The sequence below is a fragment of the Argopecten irradians genome, chromosome 5 (assembly GCF_041381155.1).
Source record: "Argopecten irradians isolate NY chromosome 5, Ai_NY, whole genome shotgun sequence".
In the NCBI taxonomy this organism is placed as follows: Eukaryota; Metazoa; Mollusca; class Bivalvia; order Pectinida; family Pectinidae; genus Argopecten; species Argopecten irradians.
In genome coordinates, this window is record NC_091138.1 from 33,867,433 (window position 1) to 33,893,519 (window position 26,087).

A 26,087-nucleotide genomic window follows, 5' to 3' on the forward strand; every position below is an offset into this window, starting at 1 on the left:
ACCTAACGGACACCTGTATCTGGGGTCACAACAATACACCTAACGGACACCTGTATCTGGGGTCACAACAATACACCTAACGGACACCTGTATCTGGGGTCACAACAATACACCTAATGGTCACATGTATATGTGGGGTCACAACATACACCTAACGGACACCTGTATCTGGGGCCACAACAATACACCTAACGGTCACATGTATCTGGGGTCACAACTATACACCTAACGGACACCTGTATCTGGGGCCACAACAATACCCCTAACGGACACATGTATCTGTATCTGGGGCCACAACAATACACCTAACGGACACCTGTATCTGGGGCCACACTAACTATACACCTAATTGACACCTGTATCTGGGGCCACAACAATACACCTAACGGACACCTGTATCTGGGGTCACAACAATACACCTAACGGTTGCACATGTATCTGGGGTCACAACTATACACCTAACCGGACACCTGTATCTGGGGTCACAACAATACACCTAACGGACACCTGTATCTGGGGTCACAACTATACACCTAACGGACACATGTATCTGGGGTCACAACTATACACCTAACGGACACCTGTATCTGGGGTCACAACAATACACCTAACGGACACATGTATCTGGGGTCACAACTATACACCTAACGGACACCTGTATCTGGGGTCACAACAATACACCTAACGGACACCTGTATCTGGGGCCACAACAATACACCTAACGGTTACATGTATCTGGGGTCACAACTATACACCTAACGGACACCTGTATCTGGGGCCACAACAATACACCTAACGGACACCTGTATCTGGGGCCACAACTATACACCTAACGGACACCTGTATCTGGGGTCACAACTATACACCTAACGGACACCTGTATCTGGGGTCACAACTATACACCTAACGGACACCTGTATCTGGGGTCACAACTATACACCTAACGGACACCTGTATCTGGGGCCACAACAATACACCTAACGGACACCTGTATCTGGGGCCACAACTATACACCTAACGGACACCTGTATCTGGGGCCACAACTATACACCTAACGGACACCTGTATCTGGGGTCACAACTATACACCTAACGGACACCTGTATCTGGGGTCACAACTATACATACACCTAACGGACACCTGTATCTGGGGTCCACAACTATACACCTAATCGGACACCTGTATCTAGGGGGGTCACAACTAAATACACCTAACGGACACCTGTATCTGGGGTCACAACAATACACCTAACGGACACCTGTATCTGGGGTCACAACAATACACCTAACGGACACCTGTATCTGGGGTCACAACTATACACCTAACGGACACCTGTATCTGGGGTCACAACAATACACCTAACGGACACCTGTATCTGGGGTCACAGCTATACACCTAACGGTTGCATGTATTTGGGGTCACAACAATACACCTAACGGACACATGTATCTGGGGTCACAACTATACACCTAACGGACACCTGTATCTGGGGCCACAACAATACTCCTAACGGTTACATGTATCTGGGGTCACAGCTATACACCTAACGGACACCTGTATCTGGGGTCACAACAATACACCTAACGGTTACATGTATCTGGGGTCACAACTATACACCTAACGGACACCTGTATCTGGGGTCACAGCTATACACCTAACGGACACCTGTATCTGGGGTCACAACTATACACCTAACGGACACCTGTATCTGGGGTCACAACAATACACCTAACGGACACATGTATCTGGGGTCACAACTATACACCTAACGGACACCTGTATCTGGGGTCACAACAATACACCTAACGGACACATGTATCTGGGGTCACAACTATACACCTAACGGACACCTGTATCTGGGGTCACAACAATACACCTAACGGACACCTGTATCTGGGGTCACAACTATACACCTAACGGACACCTGTATCTGGGGTCACAACAATACACCTAACGGACACCTGTATCTGGGGTCACAACAATACACCTAACGGACACCTGTATCTGGGGTCACAACTATACACCTAACGGACACCTGTATCTGGGGTCACAACAATACACCTAACGGACACCTGTATCTGGGGTCACAACAATACACCTAACGGACACCTGTATCTGGGGCCACAACAATACACCTAACGGACACATGTATCTGGGGTCACAACTATACACCTAAAGGACACCTGTATCTGGGGTCACAACAATACACCTAACGGACACTCGTATCTGGGGTCACAACAATACACCTAAAAAACACATGTATCTGGGGGTCACAACTATACACCTAACGGACACCTGAATCTGGGGTCACAACAATACACCTAAAGGTTACATGTATCTGGGGTCACAACAATACACCTAAAGGTTACATGTATCTGGGGACACAACAATACACCTAAAGGTTACATGTATCTGGGGTCACAACAATACACCTAACGGACACATGTATCTGGGGTCACAACAATACACCTAACGGACACCTGTGTCTGAGGTCACAATACACCTAAAAAACACCTGTATCTGGGATCACAACTATACACCTAACGGACACCTGTATCTGGGGTCACAACAATACACCTAACGGTATACATGTATCTGGGGTCACAGTTATACACCTAACGGACACCAGTATCTGGGGTCACAACAATACACCTAACGGTCACATGTATATGTGGGTCACAACAATACACCTAAAGGACACCTGTATCTGGGGTCACAACAATACACCTAACGGACACCTGTATCTGGGGTCACAACAATACACCTAACGGACACCTGTATCTGGGGTCACAACAATACACCTAACGGACACCTGTATCTGGGGTCACAACAATACACCTAACGGTCACCTGTATCTGGGGTCACAACTATACACCTAACGGACACCTGTATCTGGGGTCACAACAATACACCTAACGGACACCTGTATCTGGGGTCACAACAATACACCTAACGGACACATGTATCTGGGGTCACAACAATACACCTAACGGTTACATTATCTGGGGCCACAACAATACATCTAACGGACACATGTATCTGGGATCACAACTATACACCTAACGGACACCTGTATCTGGCGTCACAGCTATACACCTAACGGACACCTGTATCTGGGGGCCACAACAATACACCTAACGGACACATGTATCTGGGGCCACAACAATACACCTAACGGACACCTGTATCTGGGGCCACAACAATACACCTAACGGACACCTGTATCTGGGGCCACAACTATACACCTAACGGACACCTGTATCTGGGGCCACAACAATACACCTAACGGACACCTGTGTGTGTATCTTAAACAATAGTGCCAATGCACCTAACAGATGCTGGTACAGTTGTATCTAAAGCAACGAACATTTTATTGGAGTGAACAATTGGAAATTGATTTTTGTAAACATACTATATCAATTATTTAAACGTGAAGTTGTTCAGTATATTCTAATAAAGATCATTTCAGATAAGTAGGTTTACCTGTTAAAGCACATTACTGAATGATCTTTAATTTCAGCATTTCTCTATATGATGTCGTAACGTGTTTCTTTAGAGAGAAAAAAGAAAGTCATTATTGTATTGACGTCATTTTACAGGTTAGTGTCTTTGTGATACATGACGTCACGAACACAGGACAGGAAAGATGTGGTGCCCTCGATCTCAATCTTCCGTACCCATGGAAAATGCCTGGAATTACGGACCACGTGACCAGTGTAAGTATGCAGATAAACTGGGAAATTGTCTACATAAGTCTGGTAAACAGAACGTGACGGCTGAGGTTACTGGGCCAGTGAAAGTGTGTTTGGGTATAGGTGTCAGCTAATGATCTTGTTGAGGTTATAACCGAGCCTAGGATACATAGTTGATCAAAGTTTTGGTATAATATATTTTATGTTTAGTGAATGTGGTATCATATCTCCGTTGGCAGAGCAGTATCCCATAAGTATATCATCAGCCCAATATCAACAGAGTCGTCCATATACTAGACTGGCCACCAGTCTCTAGAATATAAAAAAAAATCACTAAAATATGGCTTGATCATATTTGTCTCATTCTAGAGTTAGATCATCCTCGATATTCCAGGGGTTCCGATCACTTACTGTAGAGATCGTAAGTGATCGGAACCCCTGTAGTATCGAGGATGGAGTTAGATTAGATTCCTTAGTTTTAAACTATAGGGGAGATAATCTAGTAAAGAAGTCTTATCAGCAACTTTGGGTCTGGTAGCCAGTCTATCCATATACCCACAGGTGTTCGTTTCTAATATAAGTATAAGTATAATACTGGGTCAAGGTCTATAACTCGGCCGGCCATATAACACTACCCAATTTCAGAAAAAGTATGATTATTAACCAACCGTATAGGATATAATAATAGGAATACTCTCAATCGACAGCCAGATAATTTATCTTTATTTTGGTATATGATACAATATATATCATGCCGTATAAATGTCACTAGGTATCCAAAAACATCGGAAAACAGCCAGATTTCAACTGGTCGGACACTGTGGTGTCCTCCGATGAACACGCCAGGGCTCTAATGGGTAGCTCAAAAACCACTGCATGTCAACACTTCAGCGTCATAAGAATGAAAGTTTGGTAGAAAACAAACTTACCGGTTAGTAAATCCCTGGATAAATACAATCCATTTGCCTAACGTAGCCCTTTGAAATTTCCGATTGAAAAAAATTATGTCTCTAGCCGCCATGTAAGTATGTGTGCAGTAGATTTGTTTTGTCGGCGTTGATTGGCTCTCGAAAATTAATTGACCAATCAACGCCGAGAAAACAAATGTACTACACACATATCAACATTACGGCTAGAGACACACATTTTTTCAATCGGAAATTTCAAAAGGCTGTATTGCGCAAATGGATGGTACATAGATAAACACTAACATACCGGTAAGTTTGTTTTTTACCAAACTTTAATTCCTATGAAGCTGAAGTGTTGACATGCAGTGGTTTTTGAACTACCCATTAGAGCCCTAGCGTGTTTATCGGAGGACACCACAGTGTCCGACCAGTTGAAATCTGGCTGTTTTCCGATGTTTCTGGATACCTAGTGACATTTATACGGCATGATATATATTGTATCATATACCAAATTAAAGATAAATTATCTGGCTGTCGATTGAGAGTATTTCTATTATTATATCCTATACGGTTGGATAATAATCATACTTTTTCTGAAATTGGGTAGTGTTATATGGCCGGCCGAGTTATAGACCTTGACCCAGTATTATACTTATACTTATATTAGAAACGAACACCTGTGATATACCTACCCTCTATACCTATAAATGTCATCCCGTCTGCTTATGATATTTACGACTGTAGGATGCTTAGATCTAAAAAAATCTCTGGGATTTGATTATCAATGATGAGAGAGTTCCATTAATGCGAGTCATTATTAGTCGATTGATTGTGATAGCGTGTCGGGATGGCAAAGTAATTAAGCTGGAGATCCATGGGAATTTAGGAATTTCTCTGTTAGTTAATCGTGGTGTCCGGAGGTGTAGTTAGTCACGTGATAGTCGTTTGAAATATATTTATACATGTGATATGTTTTCAATATACATGTATATGAAATTGAGGAGAGATAAGTATGCCACAGGGACCTGAGAATTATAGTTACAATATATATATTTAGACCTACCAGAGTGTCCTTCGAACATTACTAATTCTCAGATCCCAGTTAAGTACATTGTATGCCTCTATCTGGTCGTTATAGATTCAGATTCTTTTATTTCCTTGTTTTTTTACAACATCGGAGAGTTGACATAAACATATACAATATAACAATGCAGACAGTGCTGGACAAACATATAACTACATTTTGCATGGCAAAACAGATACATTGTATGATTAATTATGTATATATACTATTTCATAAAACATAAGATCAATGATTTATAATGCACATTTCAAAACCTTGAAATATTAATTAACTTAAATTAGAAATTAAATTATCTCGTAGCTTTAAAGCCAAATCTATATATTTTCCTAACCTGTTTAATTCCCCTATATTCTGGGTTGATAATAAGAGTACCAACTTAAACACACTAGGACGTTTATAATAATATGATTTAATATATTTTTTTCTTAATTCAGAGTAACAATTACATATAAGTATAAAGTGAAATTCATCTTCAATGTCATTAGCATTACATACCTCACACAATCTTTGAATTCTCTGACGATTCCTATACCTCCCTTGTTCAATATTTAAATTATGTGAACTAAGTCTTATACGTGCAATATTCTTCATATGTGAATTATTAATTGATTTTTGTTAAGTAAAATTGAAGAGTGAATTTATCTACAATATGTCTATAAAGAAACCCCTTTGATATCGTTTGTACATTTGAAATTAGTTCTTGTCTATAAACATCGTAAAATCTATTCTCAATAATTTTATAAATAACTTTATCATCTACTGTCGTATTATTCCAGAGATATTGTTAATCCTAATTTATTTAATTCCCCTCGTATATTTAAAATCCAACTGTCATCAGAGCGTATTCTGTCTTCGTAGCAAGCTCTTAATACACAGTTATTTGAGTTACGAATTTTAAGCCAGTATTTAATTATACGTAATTTTCTTAATGTTGACAATGGCAATCTTCCGAGTTCACAATATACTAAATTATTACAAGTGCTCTTTTTTACCCCTAGTATTTTTTTACAAAAATTTAAATGAACCTTTTCTATATCTAAGGCATTATGAAAACCCCAAAACTTCCGCACTCTAACTCAATATACTATTTACGTATGTGTCAAATACAGAACATTGTGTACTTACATTAAAATTGATGATTTTTGAACTTATTATTGATTGCATAATAAGCCTTATTGCCTTGTTCAGCAACATGTTTTTGAGTTACATAAAATTTCCCATTATAATTGAAAAGCATTCCAAGATAATTGAATCGGTCAACAATTTGTAATTCGCTTCCATTATAAAACCACTTTTCATTGTTTCTAATAATGCCCCCATTCCTAAACACAACTATTTTTGTCTTATCAATATTCAAATTAAGGCTATGTTTATTATTGTAAGGACTATAAGAGCATCTAATATTTGCTGTTAATTTTCTCTGGTTTTTCTGCAAAAAGCACTGTATCATCTGCATACATTAAAAGAAAAATACTTATTAAAATAAGTTCAATTGATGGACAGATCATTCTATTAATAAAGTGCATTTCACAATCATTTACAAAATAATGAGTACAAAATCGGGGAGAGGGAATTTCTTCCTTGGAAGAGACCGATTGTATTTGAGAAAAAATCTGTATAATAACCATTATGCTTAACACAAGATATTGACCGAGCTATATAATGATTGAATTATTTGTAACATTTTCATTTTCCTCTTAAACCTGTTTTTAATCAATTTACTCCACATAACTGAGATCTGTCAAATAAGATCGAATGCCTTCAAATAAATCACACAAAACAAAAACAATCACAATCTCCCGCCCTTTTTACTTAAATACTTGTTAATTAAGGTTTGAAGTACATATATTGCATCTATCGTTGAATAGCCCGGTTTGAAGCCAAATTGAGCATCTGTTATAATATCATTTTCAGTACTCCACTTTAATAAACGTTCATTCAATATGGATGTAAAAAGTTTACCCATACAGCTAACAAGAGTTATTCCTCTGTAGTTATTAATATTTTCAGTATCACCTTTCTTAAAAACTGGGTGTGATAGAACCAGTAGACCAGGCCTCTGGAAATATGCCCGAATGAAAAATTGCATTAAAAAGCTTGACCAAAAATGGAGCAAGTATGTCCTTACAATCAAGGAAAAGTTCATTAAGTATTTTGTCGACACCACAACTTTTGTTTCTTTTTAATTTGCGCTTATAGAAAATAAAACCTCTTGATCAGTAATTTCCTTATCTAATTCATTAAACACACAGGACAAATTGTTATCAATAAAATCATTAGTATTGTTGGTACATTGATCCCCATCTAGGCTACATTGGCTCGCGAGATTCTTGAAGTGGAGGAAGAAATCATCAATTGAAAGTTTATCAGATGTCTTTGATTTATTTTTTGCAGAAAAATTGGTAAAAATGTTTTGGGTTATGTTTTCTTAAATATTCCATCATATCACCTTCATGTCGTTGATATTCTCTTTTAAGTCTTACTTCATACTTTTTATAAGCGGTCTTTTTCACTGCAAGCGTTTTGATGATTACTGTCATTTTTCTCATTATTAAAATTATATAAGGCTCTTTTGTATTCGTTGTACTTTTGCTTACAAATATCATTGAACCAAGGTTTATCTTCTTTCAATGCTGATTTCTTCCTTTGACATTCATCAGATTTATGTAAATTACAGGTAAAAACATCACACAACGGTAAACATACATCACGTAGAATAGAACCAACTCGTTCAATACATCTTTCAATATCAACCCGGTTTGTCAATGAAGGTCTAAGTGAATCATTTAATGAATTCATATTTTCCATAAGATTTTGTCTTATCTCATTTATATTTCCATTCATCCACCGTATATTTTCACATACACATCGAGTATGAATATCATCTTTAATTTGTCTTACTTCAGAGATTTGTTCTATTCCCAACGTAAAAGATATAGGTGCGTGGTCGGAGACAGGTTCAAAATGTCCAGACTTAAACTCTACTATGTCATGAAAGTTATTAGTCTCCACAAGTAGATAATCAATAAGGCTAGTACCATTCGTACTAAAAAATGTAACACTTCCCTCTCGGTCACAAGGATGTCGTCCATTCATTATTCTATAACCAGTATTTTTACAAAATGACAATAATTTTCTACCGAAAGAATTAACTGTTTTATCCATATTTTTACGTTCAGTAATATCGCATATATCATCAGAAACATAATCAGCGGATTGGTTAGTATTTCTAGCTAAAGTATCATTTGCTATCATATCAAGTCTACAACCAGTTCGTGCATTGAGATCCCCAGTAATATAAACTTTGCCAAGATCACTATATCTTATTAAAGAATCTTGTAGGATTTGAAACATATCAATATCTCTTAATTCATCATTTTCATAAAATACACTGTTTTGGGGGGGGGGGGGGGGAAATAACAAAATACGATGTATCTATCTATCGTGTTATCGTCAATTTTTTTATCCATATTATACTATCATAAATGTTTTCTACGACAGATATCCTATTTGATAAACATGATTTGTAGAATATCACTACACCGCCACCAATACCACTTTTCCTCGGGTATACCGATTTACAATATCCGTGTAATTCGAAATCATCTTTTTCAGATATCCTAGACAAATGATATCATAATGTTCTATGACATTAAAGAAGTCTTTATTGCCTAATTTACTCATGAGTCCCTTTCCTACATTCCATGAGATAACTTTAATTTTAAGGTTATCATGACACGGTAGTACGCCACTCTCCGCGATTCCCTATGGATGTGGGGCCGGCCTAGCTTCTGTAGAACTCGCGGGAGCACTTCCGGTATTGCTCGTAGCTACCGCGTCACCAACTTCAGAAGCGCGATGTCTTTCGTGGTTACTGACTGTCTCGGTCTCATGTAGTTTACCGTTCACATACAGCTTGTCCCTAACAAGCCTCACAGTAGCTCGCTGATCAGACTCCTTAATGCGTTTCATGACCGTTATAGCCAGAATGTATAGCATATTGACCATGGACTGGTCAAGGTTATATGACCACGTACTTTGATTAATAAGTAGATGCAAACACTAAGCACTTATGGTCAGTTACAAGTGTTAGAAAATTGCCGACGAGATCAACCAAAGTACATATGGACGCAAGCTGTTCACGATACTGTAGAAAATATCTTCATTCATATTTCATGAACATGATAAAATATTTTAGATGGGATCGGAAGTACCCCTTAATTGAACTACTATTGCTCATCTCCTACCCCAAAGTATCCATAGCTTTGATTATATACACATTTACATATATAACCACAGGTTTACGACGCGCAAAAAAAATGAATAAAAAAATATACTAAAAGTATTATTTTTAGGGTTTTTTTTTTTTTGCGCGTCGTAAACCTGTGATATAACCCATGTGCTGTTTTCGACATGCTGCTATGTTTAACTCAGATTGGTTGGTTGCAGAAGTATAATCGTAAATATGTGTTTCATTGGAAAGATTCCTTTCATGTTTACACGGATTTATAAGTAATCGCAGGTTGATTTACCACCTACCACGCCCTGCTGTACCGCCCACTGTCCCTTCCCATGCCGACCACTCCACCCCCCAACCCCGCTTACATCGTCAATAAGGCCAACATGCCGTGAAGTGTTATAAAAACATGCTAATTGTGACGCCTGCTGGTGCTGTTTATTTTTGATCTTATCTCTACATCCCTCCTGGCACACTGACCATTGTCCAGTCTCGTGCTGTAGTAGGTATAAGCCCCTGGCACAGTTGACCACCAGTCCACAAAAGAACTCTACAGATTTCAAGTTCACACGCTTTTCAATGGATTGATGGCATCGACGTTTCCATCAGTTGATAGTAAGTGTTCTCTGTAATGTTGAAGTTGTCTTACTTAGGAGGCATGTGTTAACGATTGCTGCAGCTAGGATGACAGAAGAGACTTAACATTTGGATTTATAAGTAGGTATAAAATTCACGTGTGACCGTAAAGATGTGATATTTCGTCTTTTCTTGGATTTAAATCTTCGTATTATGTCAACGATGTGACATCGTTGTTGACATCATGTCCATATACGTGGGGGTAAAGTGACAAATATTGACATGGAATTTAATCTCTTTTGAGAGTTTAATTTTACTGTAACGTAACGTTCATAATACACCAGTAATCAGCGATTTTGATAAAATGTCGGTGATTGGGGTACGCAGCACTAACTAACTAAGTTTCCCTTTGCGCTGACAAATACACTTACGGCACGTACAAATGACTTCCATTATTTTATCTCAATAGAATTCACAATGGTACGTTAGTTATAAGAAAATGCATCCATCACTTGTGTTACTTTGTTACAAACAGGTAAGAATATCAGAAAAGCATAGGAATGTTTAATGTTTTATAATCAAAACGGACCCCGAGCAAACATTTTCCTAATTACAATGTCAAAGTATTTCGTAAAGTTCATTAATCAATCGTGATAAAAAAGAAGGGTTATCTAAAATCGTGCAAGGTAGGGTTTCAAAAGGGATTATTAGCGAACATCTGCTGATTTTATCATTCCTTTATTGTGATAACATTTCGTTGTTTATATGTGATGACAGGTCTTATCATGATGGAATGTGTCGTCACTTGGTAGTATTCCAGTGTATTTACGTCCAATGGTTTCACACTGTTGTATATATAATATGGTCATGTTCGGTCGTAATTTGACCGAAACAGTTTTGTTTGAGGAAGATAAAATATCGTTCTCTGTATTTTGCGGTACACTTTTAAAACTGTCCTAATGAAAAATGTCTTTCGTCGTACTGGACATGGACCAGATGTAATGGTATGGTTCGACACCTGCAGAAATTCCTTATCTCGAGCATGGCTATTGTCCAGTGCTTTTGAACACGACGTATAGGCTATTGAAATTGCTAAATGAGCCATAGTGTAGATATCAGTGGGTTTCTCAGGTCAAATGATGGTCAAAATCTCCCTAGCTGGTCACTCTGGACCCGTTATATCGTCGTAAACAACTCGATGTGCCAAAAGGGGGTAATAGAAATGGATTATACCAAAGATGTATTTATATTTCTGATTGTACGTGCTGTGTAATGTCCACTAGCCTAGTCAGAGGTTTAATGGTTATCTAAATCTTTTGCCACGGTAATGGTTTCTTGGACAATTAATTGAACTGGTCACTTTAATTTTCCATTACTCATTGATCCTTAGGGTCAGACGTCCCCGAGTTTCCCGATAGTCCGTTTCGCTAAACATCTTTCTCCATGGCAGGTACTGTATGCATCAAGCCAGAAAATCTTCTTTTAGCAACTAACTAGAGCCGCTGACCGTTTGAGTCGTTGATAATATCAGAGATTTAGACAGTACTATCTAATTCCTTGATGAAACCAACATGATACTCAATCAATCGCAATATTAGCGAACTAAGATTTAGACAGTACATCTAAGTCCTTGATGGAACCAACATGATACTCAATCAATCACAATAGCAGCGAACTTTTGGACTGTTGATAATATCAGAGATTTAGACAGTACATCTTAGTCCTTGTTGAAACAAACACGATTCTCAATCAATCACGTGAGAGCTGTGGTTAGTTCGACATCTACACGTATACATGTATATCAAGTGGATTTGATGTAATTCCGTCGCGGTTGCGCACTACCGAAGCACTTGTTGTCACTCAGACAATAGAGGGGTGTATTACATAATACTAAAAATGACTTGTTCGTTATTTTAACTGTAATAATAACAAAAATATTATATTTTATAATTTTATATGTATGGGGTAACATTTGCCTTCTCCTGCACATGTCTGGTATTTATAAGACCAATGCAGTGAATAGGAACGTGTCAAACTGACCTCCACGTCACAATCAATCAGGGCCTGATCTAGATATGCGACAAATGGCTTCAAATTCCTCTCATCATCAACAAATGTGGTAAAATATCGTCTTTACAATAAGATTGTATGTGACAGCATGTAAATGAGCATTTCAATGGAGAACAATACCCTTTTATTTAGATTACTATTTTTTTTAAACCCAAACCTTTCACAATTTAAAAAAGGTGTCTACTTTAAAAAGGATATTCGTGCTGTATATTTTATCGAGGTTGGAATTAAAAAAAAGACTTTCGTTCAAATAAATTAACTTTACATGTAGGCCTATAGGCCTAAGTTAATTTTGTCGTAGGTCTAGAAATTGTTCTTTCCAGAGTTCTTTCTAGGTCGCTGGACTTTTGCTGTTTCTTTGATGTGAAAATTGAACCCCGATCTTTCATTTATCACTTTCACCAAACTCTAACTACATTGTATTTCGTCCAGATTTCTAAAGAGCTCTATTCATAGCTTCTACTGCATGACTAGTCATCCTTAAAATTTTGAGACTCTACTCACTTAAAGTGAGCATGCGCAGATCGGTATAGTTTCCTCATGGTACGAAATGTGAAATATCAACAAGGAGTCTCTAGTAGAAAGCCGGTGTTTTGACTAAAACGTCGAAAATGAATGATTCTTTGGAAATCAAAATGGTGAGTTAATCTATTTATGATGATAGACTTTAGTTGTGCTGTTATTTAGGTTTTGTGCACGATGACCTCTTTTTCAGTAGCGATCTTTGTTGTGACGTTTGGCGGAATCTTTATGGGTCAACCACGCGTTTTACTTTATTTACTTTGTACCGTTGAACGGTAAATCTTCTATGTCTAGCACTAAGTACGTTATTTTCACTGTAAACGAATTCCCAAAGCTATTTTTTTAATTTTCATTTATTTACTACAGAACCTTCAAGCAAAGATATTTTATCTAGATCGCGATATGTAAACGAAAGTGAACAGTTTTCAGGTTATGGCTCAGTGCTTACATTATTTACATAGCATTTATTTTTTAATTGTAGGTCTAGGCCTTACATAAGGTTTAGTGAAAGCTGTTTTATACCCAGACATTATCGCGTTTAGCAGCCTTATAAGGCAGTAGCAATTGGAGTAAAAATAATAATGGAGAGTTCAGATAGTCAATCTCGCACCTTTTATCATGATTAACCATAAGATAACTTAGTTATCTCCCCTTGATTGTGATGCTATGGCTTGTTATATTTGGTATAATAAGCCTACAGTATTACAGTATACATTAAAAATTTGTTGTAAATATAGGGGAAAATACACACCCATATGGGGTGCCCTAAACACAGGTATCCAGTGTGATAAATATATATAAATATACAAAAGCATATCACTGTATTCCAATGGCTAAATCGTTAGGTAGAGTTTAATTTACTACAGTGACACTATGTGTAAACTGCAAGGATTTTAAGTGATACCTAAGTGCTGACATCCTTGATGTGTGCTATGATATTTAAACAATAGTTAAAGAGAACCAGTCGGTGTGGATTGTACATATTCAGCTAAGTGAGAAACCACATTTATCATTTAATAATAAATGTGGTTTCTCACTTAGCTGATGGAGCATGCTTGTACTTTTTCACACCGTAGAGACTGAGTGCGACAAACTGGGTTCAATTCTGGTCGGGACATTCAGCAGGAATCATGTAGTGTGCCCAAAGGATATCTCTGTTTGGAAATGTGGTGATTATGCACTGGAAATCTTACAACAATAACTAATCTGAGTAGTCTGACTGAGAAAATAGAAGTATTATACACTGAGCTTGATCAGATGATATACAATGTGAATCTTATTCTACCATTTTCAGCTAGGCTTCCTGGGTCATGGATTTAACATCTGGGTTAACACCATTTTGGTGACCTGATCATGATTAGTTAAGCTTAGGTGACAGGTACAACTGAATCCGTTTTTACTTGGTGATTGAGCTGTTTTATTAGGTCATCAAAGCATGGGAGAAAACACATAATGCACTAGTAGCATCCTTATAGGGTGGGGATTCAAAATTGTACAAATGATGGGGCTGACCCCTCCTGGGGGCCTGAGGGGCGGGGTCAAAAAGGGTCAATTTGGCTATTTCCATATAAACAACTTCTTCTCTGAAACTTGGGTGGGATAGCACTCATAATGCAATGGTAGCATTCTAATAGGGTGGGGATTCAAAATTATACAAACGATAGGGCTGATCCCCCTGGGGCCTGATGGGCGGGGTCAAAAGGCCTAGGGGTCAATTTGGCTATTTCTATATAAACGACAACTTCTCTGAAAATAAGCATGGGAGAAAACACATAATGCAATGGTAGCATCCTTATAGGGTGGGGATTCAAAATTGTACAAATGATGGGGCTGACCCCTCCCCCCAGGGGCCTGAGGGGCAGGGCCAAAAGGGGTCAATTTGGCTATTTCCATATAAATGACTTCTTACTGAAAGTAAGCATGGGATAGCACCATAATGCTGCAATGGTTACACCCTTTTAGGGTCGGGATTCAAAGTTGTACAAAAGATGGGGCTAACTCCCAAGGAGCCTGAGGACAGAACCAAAAGGGGTCATTTTGGCTGTTTCCATATAAATGACTTTTTCTCTGAAACTAAGCATGACATAGCACCCATAATGCAATGGTAGCATCCTCATTACATAGGATGGGGATTTAAAATTGGACAAATGATGAGACTAACTCCTCTGGGCAGAGGGGTGGGGTCAAAAGGGGTCAATTTGGCTGTTATCATATTAACAACTTCTCTGCAACTTAGCATGGGATAGCACATATAATACGATGGTAGCATCCTTATAGGGTGGGGATTCAAAATTGTAAAAAGGATAGGGCTGACCCCTGGGGCTTTAGGTGCGGGGCCAAATAGGTTAATTTAGCTTCTATTTTCATATAAATTACTTCCTCTCTGAAACCGAATATGTATTGGATAGCATATTCGTATAGTATCTATAGCATCATTATATGGTTGGGATTCAAAATTAAACAAATCATCAGGTCAATTTTGTCTTTGTGATTTTTGAATCATTAATTACTAAATTTCAGAAATATGAACAAAAAAAAATTAAAAAACCAGGTGAGCGATGGGCCTGTATCGTTTTATGAATGAATTCACGCATTATTTTGTGAATGAGTGTATGCATTATTTTATGAATGGGTTCATGCATTATAGGATTATTTTTAATACAGGAAACATGATTAAAACAATGATATGCCTTCTTATTCTCACGAATCAAGAAGACCTTTTAATGTGTTATTTACCATCTAACATTATCAATATTTGGATTATTACTTTACTTAAAATATATATGTTTTAATTTCACAAAGTCAAGATACTCAAATAATAGTTCAAAATGAATTTTGTTCAGTACAAAATGTACTGCCAAAAATTCATGGCATTTATGTCTACAGTGCAGTACTGGTAAAATGAGTACCCATGGTCAACATGGGGTCAAACCAAGAAGCCCAACTATGGTCTACCATTATATTTCATTCTACAGTGATATCAGTAATTATAAAGTGACTTCCTCAGGTATGTTTACACCTTAAGTTTTTAAATTCTGTGTTTTTGCAAATGTTTATAAAACATAATACGTACATTTCAGCAAAACTTGTGGTTTAATTTTCAATACTGAAAAAAAAAATAGCATATCAAAATTTTTGCTCAGTCATGGAACATATAACTTCAATTCATTCCATTAGCAGATGAAATGAAAAGAAAAGAAATGCTTAAGTTCTTATCAGATTTATTGCCCAACTGAAGATACATGAGTGCCATGGGTATGGAAGATAAGTTAATGACTAGACTGGAGTATTTGATTAGGAATGGATGATCCTGATTAGTGTCAGTTTCATGTTGGTTTATTAAACAGGATATGTCAGCAACTATACTAATATATAAGAAAGCTTTCCATGGTTTGTTTGATCCTGCCATGGCCATGGAAATCTACCTGGTCTTTACTTAGATCTTTTACTGATTTGTTAGTTGGTAACTTGGTAGCTATAACAATCTGAATGACAGCTGGTTTTCATCATTTTGGAAAACACAGCTAGGATTCTTGTAAAATGTAACTAAGTAATAGGGAACTGAATTGTGACTTTACTACAGAAAATCACTTGTGAATTAACTTTTTAATCCGTCCTCCAATAAATGGAAGAATACGTAGAGGTGGTCTTATTTTCAGAAACCGTGCCCAAATCTGGAAATTTATTAAAATAGTTGGGGTCTTATTTGCAATGAAGTACAGTATTGATGTCAAAAAACTTCAATAAACAGTTTTACAAGCTTAAGTAAAAGTTATTTTTCAATCTCTTTTTCAAAAATTGAGATATTGTTAGATATTCTATCTGTGATTCAAAATAATGGTGTCCCTTTTGCATTTTCTCTTTAGCTCCATTTTACGTGACATATACTTTATCTTGTAAATATCCAACTAGAAATGTACAGCACATCTGAAACATTGAAACAACATATCAAGTATGAATAAAAGATGACATTTGATTTTGGCATTTAAAGGTTATGTATGTATTTGTGTGTGTTTAGCTTCATCTTTGAACGTTAGGTTCGACAACAAAAGCTTGCGTAACAGTTACATGAGTATGTAGGCCTAGAATACAGTAGCTTATGATGCTGCAGGTAGTACAAACTCTCGTAAATTTTAGGTATTTTTTCGAACTTTCAGGTAGTTTTAACTCTGAAGTATCTTTTCAGACAACAATTTCGGATAGCTCAAACTGATCAATCAGTATTTATCTAATTTCGTCCAAACCAGAGGTTTACAGTATATACCGGGGGTGGGTGGTTGGGGGGGTGTCAACTGGATGCCATGGACAAGATTTAAATTTGATTCATCTATAAATGTAGATAATTAAATAATGAAAGTTATATGCATAACTAGAAAAGGCAAGATGTTTTTGATAATTCATAACTTTTTCGCTGCAGGAATCTGAAGTACAGATTTTATAATATACCCATAATCAGAAACTGGTGTCTCAGCATCATCTGGTATATTGTATTGTATTAATGACACCCTTTCAAGCAAAGAAAGATATTTTATACTGCTTCTTAAATGTAAAACAGTAAATTTGTTGTGTTCAAACTTTTGAAAAATGCATCGTAATCAAATTAATTTTTACATCACCTGTTGTGATAAGCTAAATGATATTTAATTTGCTGTGGATTAATTTAGTTTAAACTTTGATAAGTATAATTCTTTAATTTATTGTTATTTCAAAATCTCATGATTTTAAGTCTAAAATAAATTAATGTGATATCACATTCATATTTGTAAATATAGGATTTAATATTTTTACTATATTGTGCCAAATATAGTTTTGTTATGAATTCAGAAGGAAAAGGGTTTTACATAATTGCTAATCCTACATTGTAAATATTTGCTGGATGTTTCCTTTTTTTTAGCAATTATCTTCTGTTAATTAGAATTGTTATGAAATTCCTTCCCAATTATGATCAAAATGATTTAACACAGAATTTATCATGTCAAGGATATTGAATGAAAAAAATATATGTTTCTGAAAAAAAACCATCTATCTTCTTTTACAATATATATAAATAACACAAAGTGCCTTACCCAGTTCTCCGGTGTTGGTAGTATGGGTCTGAAACTCGAAATGAATTCTCCTGAAATGTATGTAGATATTTGAACTATAGGTGCCACATATACATGTAAAACTGCAATTAATTTCATTGGCTAGTCTAAGAATATCCCTAATTGGATTTAAAAAGAACCTGTTAAATTTGCCCTGAGTGGTTATAAATTAATTATGTCATTATAGACCTGCCAGCTATGTATTGAATATATATTGAGTATCCTTATATTCCTGGGGTGATATTAAGCTTGTGTTTATACAACACTCTCTGACAATAGCCTAATTAGTTACAGGTATGGTAAATATCTCACCTGTCAGGTGGAACCAGTCTGTCAACTGTCTTATCCTAATTACATGGCTATTGTTTGGCATCCATTCCTCCATGAACTTCAAAGAACTCGATCAAGATGTCTGTTGGAGATTTCACTTAGGAAAAAAATTCTATAAATGTCCGAATGAATCTAGATTGTGCATAGTGGTATAAAGTTACACACGAGTTAGGAACTAGTGGAGAAATATACAGAATATATACGCCATCAGTGAAGAAAGTGTATAATGTTCGAATATTAGTATTAATTATCAAGATGAAATATGAAACTGGTTTGTCTCTTTAATCCTTTGTTTTCTGATTCATTTGATAAAGACGTTATTTGTAATGTATTGCAATTTTTAAAAAAAGGATAGCGAAAATAATATTACAGTAACTAGTGATGTCTTTGTTGATGTATATTTTTATTTCATTTTTGTAAGTAAACAAAAGTCATTGGTTAGAAACATAAAATAATTGGAACACTGGAGAGACACAATAAGCTTTCATTTGTATTACATGTGTTCCTTTAGAAATTAATAGATTAGCACTGGCTAATCTGAGATTTTGTTATCTGCTTTTTCCTTAAATATTAAATTGTTGTATTTAATTGAAAAATCTTGAAAAGAATATATAGCAGGTTACATTACATGCATAAATATTTTATGAAAAGTTTATTTTGATTTCGGTAGCTGAAAATCATGGTAAGTGCACCCAGGTAAATGTCACCAATGGTGATAAAGTATTATCTGCCTAGACAACATTCATTAGTTTCATTCTGGTCTTAATACCTTTTCACTTTGATTACAGATTTCCACCATGAAATGATCCATGACCAACGGTATCAAGGCCAGGACCAGTACAGAGATAGACAAGATAGACAACTGGATGTACAAGATTATCCCAATCGCGATTCGGCATGGAACAGATATGATTACATTGTCTCCAGGCAACAACAAAAGACTGACAGCTATCGGTACAACAATGTAGATAAATCAAGAGAGTATGGCAATTGGAGGGTGTCGCGAGGACATTCACGTGGTCGTTACCGAGGTGAAGACAAAGGGAGACAGGGAGGCTATTGGAACAAAAGAGGATCACACCCACATCGCAAAATGCAAGGAAAACGTCCATGTGATGTCACATTTGATCGTCAAGAAAAGAAACGACGGTTAAATCAGACTGAACATACCTATAAGGATAATTTTGATAGCAGGTCACATGGAGGTCGACGTAGTCCTTCTAGAGAAAGCTCTAGATCTTCAGACTCTCATAGATCTAGAGAATCATCAAAGGATAGGAAAGTTTTGCTTTCCGGTAACACAGACAGATTTCATTCCTCAAAAAGCTGCAAGAGGTCTGCTGATTCTACGAGTGAACATTCAACAGTGAACAGGCTGCACTCAAAGTCTGAACGAATAAGTGCTGAAAGAGAACGATCAAAATCAAAAGAAAAATCTACAACATCTGTGCTAAACTCTACTAGTGAAGTTTCTAAACACAGAGTAGAAGATGAAAAGAAAAAGGAAACAGTCGGTACTGAAAATGCAGCATATCCTGTGAGTTCAACAACAACGTCTGGTTCTGTTTTGAAATCTGTTTCATTGGATAAAGTTTCAACGTCAAATACAAAATCAGCTTCAAATGGACCAAAACCTAAATATGAAAAACCAATTCACCTTAAACCTAAGCCATCAGTGAAGACAGCTGCGCGGGACACAAGTGTTAAAGCTGCGCCACCCTCCAGCACATCCTCCAATATTGAAAGTAAAAAAACTCTCCCGAAAATTCCAAAAATTCCACAAACGAAGACTGCAGGTGTGACTGCAGTCAATAATACAGGTAATTCTAAGATTTCATCATCTGTGCATGCTTCCAAGGAATCGTCAAAAAAACATCACAGACATTCCGTTGGAGGTGCACCTCTTCAGCCCTCTAAGAAACCACAAAGTTCTGGGACTAGTTTGGAGAAAAAACATCAAATTAAAAAGAAACACAGACATTCTTCTGGCAATGTGACACAGACCTCTCCGAAAAATAACATGGTGGTTTCCTCGAAAACAGTCTCAGAGGTTACAAGTTTTGAGGAAGACGGTGATTCTTCACTTAGCTTCTTATCAGAAAGAGATGAGACATTACCTCATTTGGTTCACACAAAGAGACACAAACGTACGTCTGGATCAAAATCACCTCTGCGGAAAACTGTTGTGGAAAAAACTGTTGCGGAAAAGACTGTGGAAGCAGACACTCTGTTTCATGTGAGCGAGGAAGACAGACTTTGTGGGAATGGTAAAAAACCATCACAGACTATGGAAAAGGAAGAAAATACTCAAGTCTCCAAAACTACCTCTGGAAAAGAAAATGTTGATCAAAGTTCATTAAAAACAGATACAAATATTTCCAAACCTTCTATAAAGACTCATGAGAAACACAAATTAAAAATCAAGTCTCATAATAAAAAAAAGACTCAGTCGGAATCCAAAGATAAAGTAATTGCTTCTGGAAAACCCGCCGATATAGAAAAGGTGCACAATGCTGCAAAGCAGGAATCAAGTGTCAAAAAATTGCACACAAAGTCCGGAGACATTTCAGAAGGAAAGAAACAAATATCAACTGGATCCCATAAAAGAGAAGGAACTGGAAAGGAATCAAGTTCAAGGAAACCACTTGATCAATTATTTGATTCAGTGCCTGTCATGTCTGTCAAAAAACTTCCTTCAGAAGAAAAAAGTGATAAATCCAGAACCTCTGAAAACCATCCCACAGAAAAAGAAGACGTTGGAAGCTCTGTGCCCAGTGCTGGAAATTCAAACATTACTGACAAGGAGCCCAAGGAGAGTGTTCTCAAAAGTGATAGGGTGAGTTTGTTTGATCTTTTTAAAGACAGTTCAGAAGAGCAGACTCAACAGAAACATAAGGCTTCTGTAAAAACTCCAGACAGTAAACATTCCAAAAGATCTCCAACGAAGTCAAGTAAGGACAAAGATAAACATGATCACAGCAAGAGAAAAAACGAGGACAAAACGAACAAATCTAAAAGCAAGAAAGCGAAGATATGTGAGAGTGAAGGAGTTTCATCATCTGAGAAAGGCAACATGAGTTTAAATGAAGGAGCTATGAATGCCAGTAAATCATCTGCAGTCTCATCTTCACCTTCAAGTCATTCAACACCAGACAAAGTGTCCTCAGATATGCTAGAGAAAGACAGTTCCAGTCTGCACAATGAAAGTGATCTATCCGCGAATTCATCTGGTCGACATTTGGATGAATCTAGTTCAGTAGGAACGTCATTTTCTTTGTCGTCATGCATGACTTCTCCGTCTTTTAACAAAAGTGACACCATGCTAAGTGATGATAACAGTGAAGTAGAAACGCCATCGGAATCGTCCAAGCCAATCAGTGAAAAATCAGCTCTAATCCATTCACTGATAGAAAAACAAACAGAATGTGATTCCTCAAAAGGTTTGTCTTTGTGTGATCGACGTGAATCTGTCGGTGTCCTTGGTAATACCAGTGAAAGTGAAGACGACGGAGACAGGCTTGTCATTGACCTTCAGCCATCTGTACCTTCTGGAGAAGCATCCTCTGTAGATACACCAACTGAAAAAAAAGAGGAGGAATGCTTTAAACTGCCTACATCAAAACATGAGAAAAGTTCACAGAAGCGAAAACAAACACAATCTGATAAAGATCTACATGCCAATGACAACAAATTAAGCCCGGATGAGGTGATGGATGATCACATGGATGATTTTGTTGATAATGAGGATATTCGGTTGATGACGTATAATGAGGGCAACATTGAATGTCCTTGGACACCTATGCCAGCTACTCCGTACATAAGTAGCTCTCAGGAAGAGGATATGCAGGACGACGAAAGTCTTCCTGAGGAAAATGGTGGCTTATCTATGGATGAAGGAGAAGAGACTACCTCCAATCATGAAGAGGTGGAAACTCCCGTTGAGGAAAAGCAACAAATTTCAAATCAGGATGATGATTGTGAATCACAACAAGAAATGGAGACAATTTCAAACAAAGAGACTGATTTACATAAAGAAATGGAGACAAATTCAGGGCAGGAAAGAGAGGCTGGTTTAGATGAGGAAAAGGAGATAAATTCAGACCAAGAAGCGAGACTTAATCCTGATCCAGTAAAGGAAAGTTGTAATCAAAATCAGGAGAGAGATATAGATCCACGAAACGAAAAGGAGATGAATGAAAATCAAGAAAGGGAGATAAGAGAGAAAAGCAGAAGTCAAGAAAAAGAGATAAATCAATATCAGGAGAGAGTTTGTAGTCCTCAGGAAGAGCCACTTGATCAGAAAATTGATATTCTTGCCGCTGTTCGTGATGTGAAGCCATTGTCTAAGGTATCAGAACATGCTGCCTCAGCAAAGGTGGCACCATCACCTGGGAAAGTGTCATCTGACTTACCTGTAACTATTAAACAAGAACCTGTATCATCAGTAGAGGAGTATGGTGTTATATCACATCTTCAACATTCAAGACACATACATGAACCAGGACTCACTCGATCTTCGTCTGCAGGACATCTTACCTCACAAAGTCAAGAATCATCAAAACCGTTGATAATGAGATCGCAGTCTGTAGGAGGGGAAAGTACCCAGAGTGCATTAGATTCATGCCCTAAACCGAATGTTTCATTGGACACTTTGCCACAATGTGGATTAGAGGTGGCAACAACGGAACCCACCGGTACGAATGCAGCACCATCTCCAAGAAGTGATTCGCCTATTCGTGATCCCTATTCGGCCTCCGCTATCAATATAATAGTAAAATCAGGAAAATTGACAACAGAACAGCATGAATTTATGGCAGAATTAGCTAAAAGTTTGGAATTGCTCAAAGTCCTAGGATGTAGTTCAATTGAAATTCCTCTCAAACATGAAAAAACCTTCAAAGATGACACTACATACACCAGCCATGGACATTTCTCACCAAAACATATTACAGACAAAAACGTGATGCAGTGTATTGTTTGCCAGGAATGTTCAAAAATTCTGTCGCCACGCGAGTTTATTGAGCATCTCTGTGGAAGTGTTAAAACCAAGGAGTATGACATGGTTAAACTGTACAGCACCACCTTTGAGTTTTGTACCGAGCCGTCCAAAAAATCTGACACCTGTGCCAGGGTTCTGCTCATCATAATCTTCAAACTTGAAAGAAGTTTATACAGGTAAATAATAACAGTAAATTTATTATTTTCAGTTCTTGTATATAGCTTTGGCAAAGGCAATCGGAAAATATTGGCTTGAAAGCTTGATAGATGAAACAATAGATAATGTCTAAAAATAAATCTGCTTTAATGCTTTATAGGACAAAAAATAATCTTGCTGTAATAAACAGCAATATAAATACAAGGTAGGAACTTCCAAATAATGATGTCACAATGCTTGATTTATATTCAATGTTCAGTTGGTAACTCTTCCGATTCAAGACAATAGAGTACAAATGTTCATAACCACTAATCTGTAAAGCAATAAATGCAACAAAATTTTGGCCATTTTGAATTGTTTTGATTGACTCCATGCAATTAATCGATAATGGTTTTAAGTCAATTTAACATCTCTAGCTTTAAATATCAAAATCTATTCCTTAAGATGGTGTATCGTCTTTTTCAGGGCTATCAAAGATGCTCCTGTCAGTCAAACAGTTCCAGCCTATGATACTCCCTTGGCTGCCGGCCGTAGGTCCACTCCAACAACAGCAGTATTCTCACCAGGGGTGGAAACAACCCAATCCCAAGTGACTCAAGTGTCGCACCAGTCCGCACCTTGTGTTACATCGACCCTGGATACGTCATTGACTACCAGTTTTCCTCCTGTTCAGTCTACATCGTCAGCACTACCAACATTACAGGGAAATTTTCCACAGACCACTGAAATGATAGAGGATTCTATATCTAAGTCTCTAGCTGTTGGGGAATACCTGACAAATATTCAGAAGAAAGTTGAAGCAACTCAACTACAACCACAAATTGGAGTAGACATCGGTATGTCAGCTTGGTCACAGGGCTCAGGGCGGCGTCCATCGACGGAATGTACCACTAATGTCACAGGACAGTCTCTTCAGCAGAACAAAATAAGTTCTATAGCTTCGTTACCTGGTATTGGACAACAGCCTACACAAGACATGTCTGGTTTTAGTCTGACACAAATGAAACAACTGGAGAGATGTTTGCGGCAACCATCAACTATCGAAACGCAGAAAAAAACTGCATCAGACATTTACACAAGTAAGGAAATACCACAACCGGGATCTACTCTGATGCCAAACCTTTCAAGAACTGTGATGGAAAATCAAAGAATGCAGTATGGCCTGCATAAAAATCAAGATTGTGTAAGCCAAGTGCCAATTCCAGATTCTAGGATGAACAAATCTTTGGCGAGTTCTATGTATCATGGATCTGGAGGGGCTAGCAATACGGCGATGCAGGGAAGCTTTTCACCAATATGGCCAGTTAACAATAGTATACCCACAACATGTTCTACCTGGAATCAAGGACAACCCGCAACCAATGTCCAGAGTAGAATAACAGGAAATGCTAGCAGTGAAATTCCACAGGCAACCAACAATCTCCGATCATTTGATGTTGGACACATGTCCAATCATTCCAGTGGCCAGTACCAGCCTAATAAAATCACAAGACCTGGGGCAAACAAGAGCTATAAAATTGTAGAACCACAGGGTTTCACAGGAAAAGTTGGCTATATTGGCTGTCTGATGGACACTGGAATAAACAACGATTCAGCTTCCCAATCTAGTAATTTTGTGTCAAATAGTACAGTGGGACCTTTTAACGGAATGAGTGCACATGCACCAGTGACTTTTCCTAATAGTAACATGGACCCACAGCGTAACACTGTCCCAGCACCTCATGGTATGTTTGGGCCCAATAATACCACAGCACCACAAAGTACATTTGGACCGAATAGTAACACAGCACCACAAAGTACGTTTGGACCGAATAGTACTACAGCACCACAAAGTACGTTTGGACTGAATAGTACCACAGCACCACAAAGTACGTTTGGACCGAATAGTACCACAGCACCACAAAGTATGTTTGGATCTAAAAATACCACAACACCACATGGTACAATGGGACCCAGTAGTAACACAATGTCACATGGTACATTTGGACCAACGAGTAATATGCCACCACCGTATAGGAACGCTGTAGAATCACAAAGTCATTCAGCCCCTCAGAACTCACAGAATATGATGGGTGTACTCGAAAGTAGTAATGATGGTTCAATTCCACGTAGCACATTACAGCAGAATTCACGGAGACATAGCACAGGTCAGAGCAACACGCCAAACCTTCCTGGACCTTCAAAGGCAAGTGAAGGGATCAATGCTGCTTCTGTACAACAGCAATCTTCAACAGCCGCTCCGCCTAATCCAGCCACCAACAGTTCCACATGTCAAGACAAGTTCCCACCAAAAGCACAGGAGAGTTTCTGGAATTCTCTTGGGGACAAGATCCATGGTGAAGCAGGTGAGATGTTCATTACAAACCTAGAATGTTTTATATGATATGATGTGCCATCCGGTGATTATGATGACGTCACAATCACAGGAA

The 26,087-nt window shown here is 37.6% G+C and overlaps 1 protein-coding gene across 2 annotated transcripts in view; it reads left to right on the plus strand.

Moving 5' to 3' along the window:
* LOC138323615 (serine-rich adhesin for platelets-like) overlaps nucleotides 1-26,087 on the plus strand; it is a 41,954-nt gene that overhangs the window by 10,974 nt on the left and 4,893 nt on the right. Inside the window, exons 2-4 of one of the 2 annotated variants that reach the window (XM_069268340.1) lie at nucleotides 3,600-3,716; nucleotides 19,292-23,678; nucleotides 24,124-26,003. In XM_069268340.1, the coding sequence (XP_069124441.1) occupies nucleotides 3,647-3,716; nucleotides 19,292-23,678; nucleotides 24,124-26,003 (6,337 nt within the window). In that variant the 5' untranslated portion in view covers nucleotides 3,600-3,646. Of the gene's footprint in view, nucleotides 1-3,599; nucleotides 3,717-13,089; nucleotides 13,206-19,291; nucleotides 23,679-24,123; nucleotides 26,004-26,087 lie in introns of those variants that run through there. The other variant, XM_069268341.1, reaches the window with a different exon arrangement.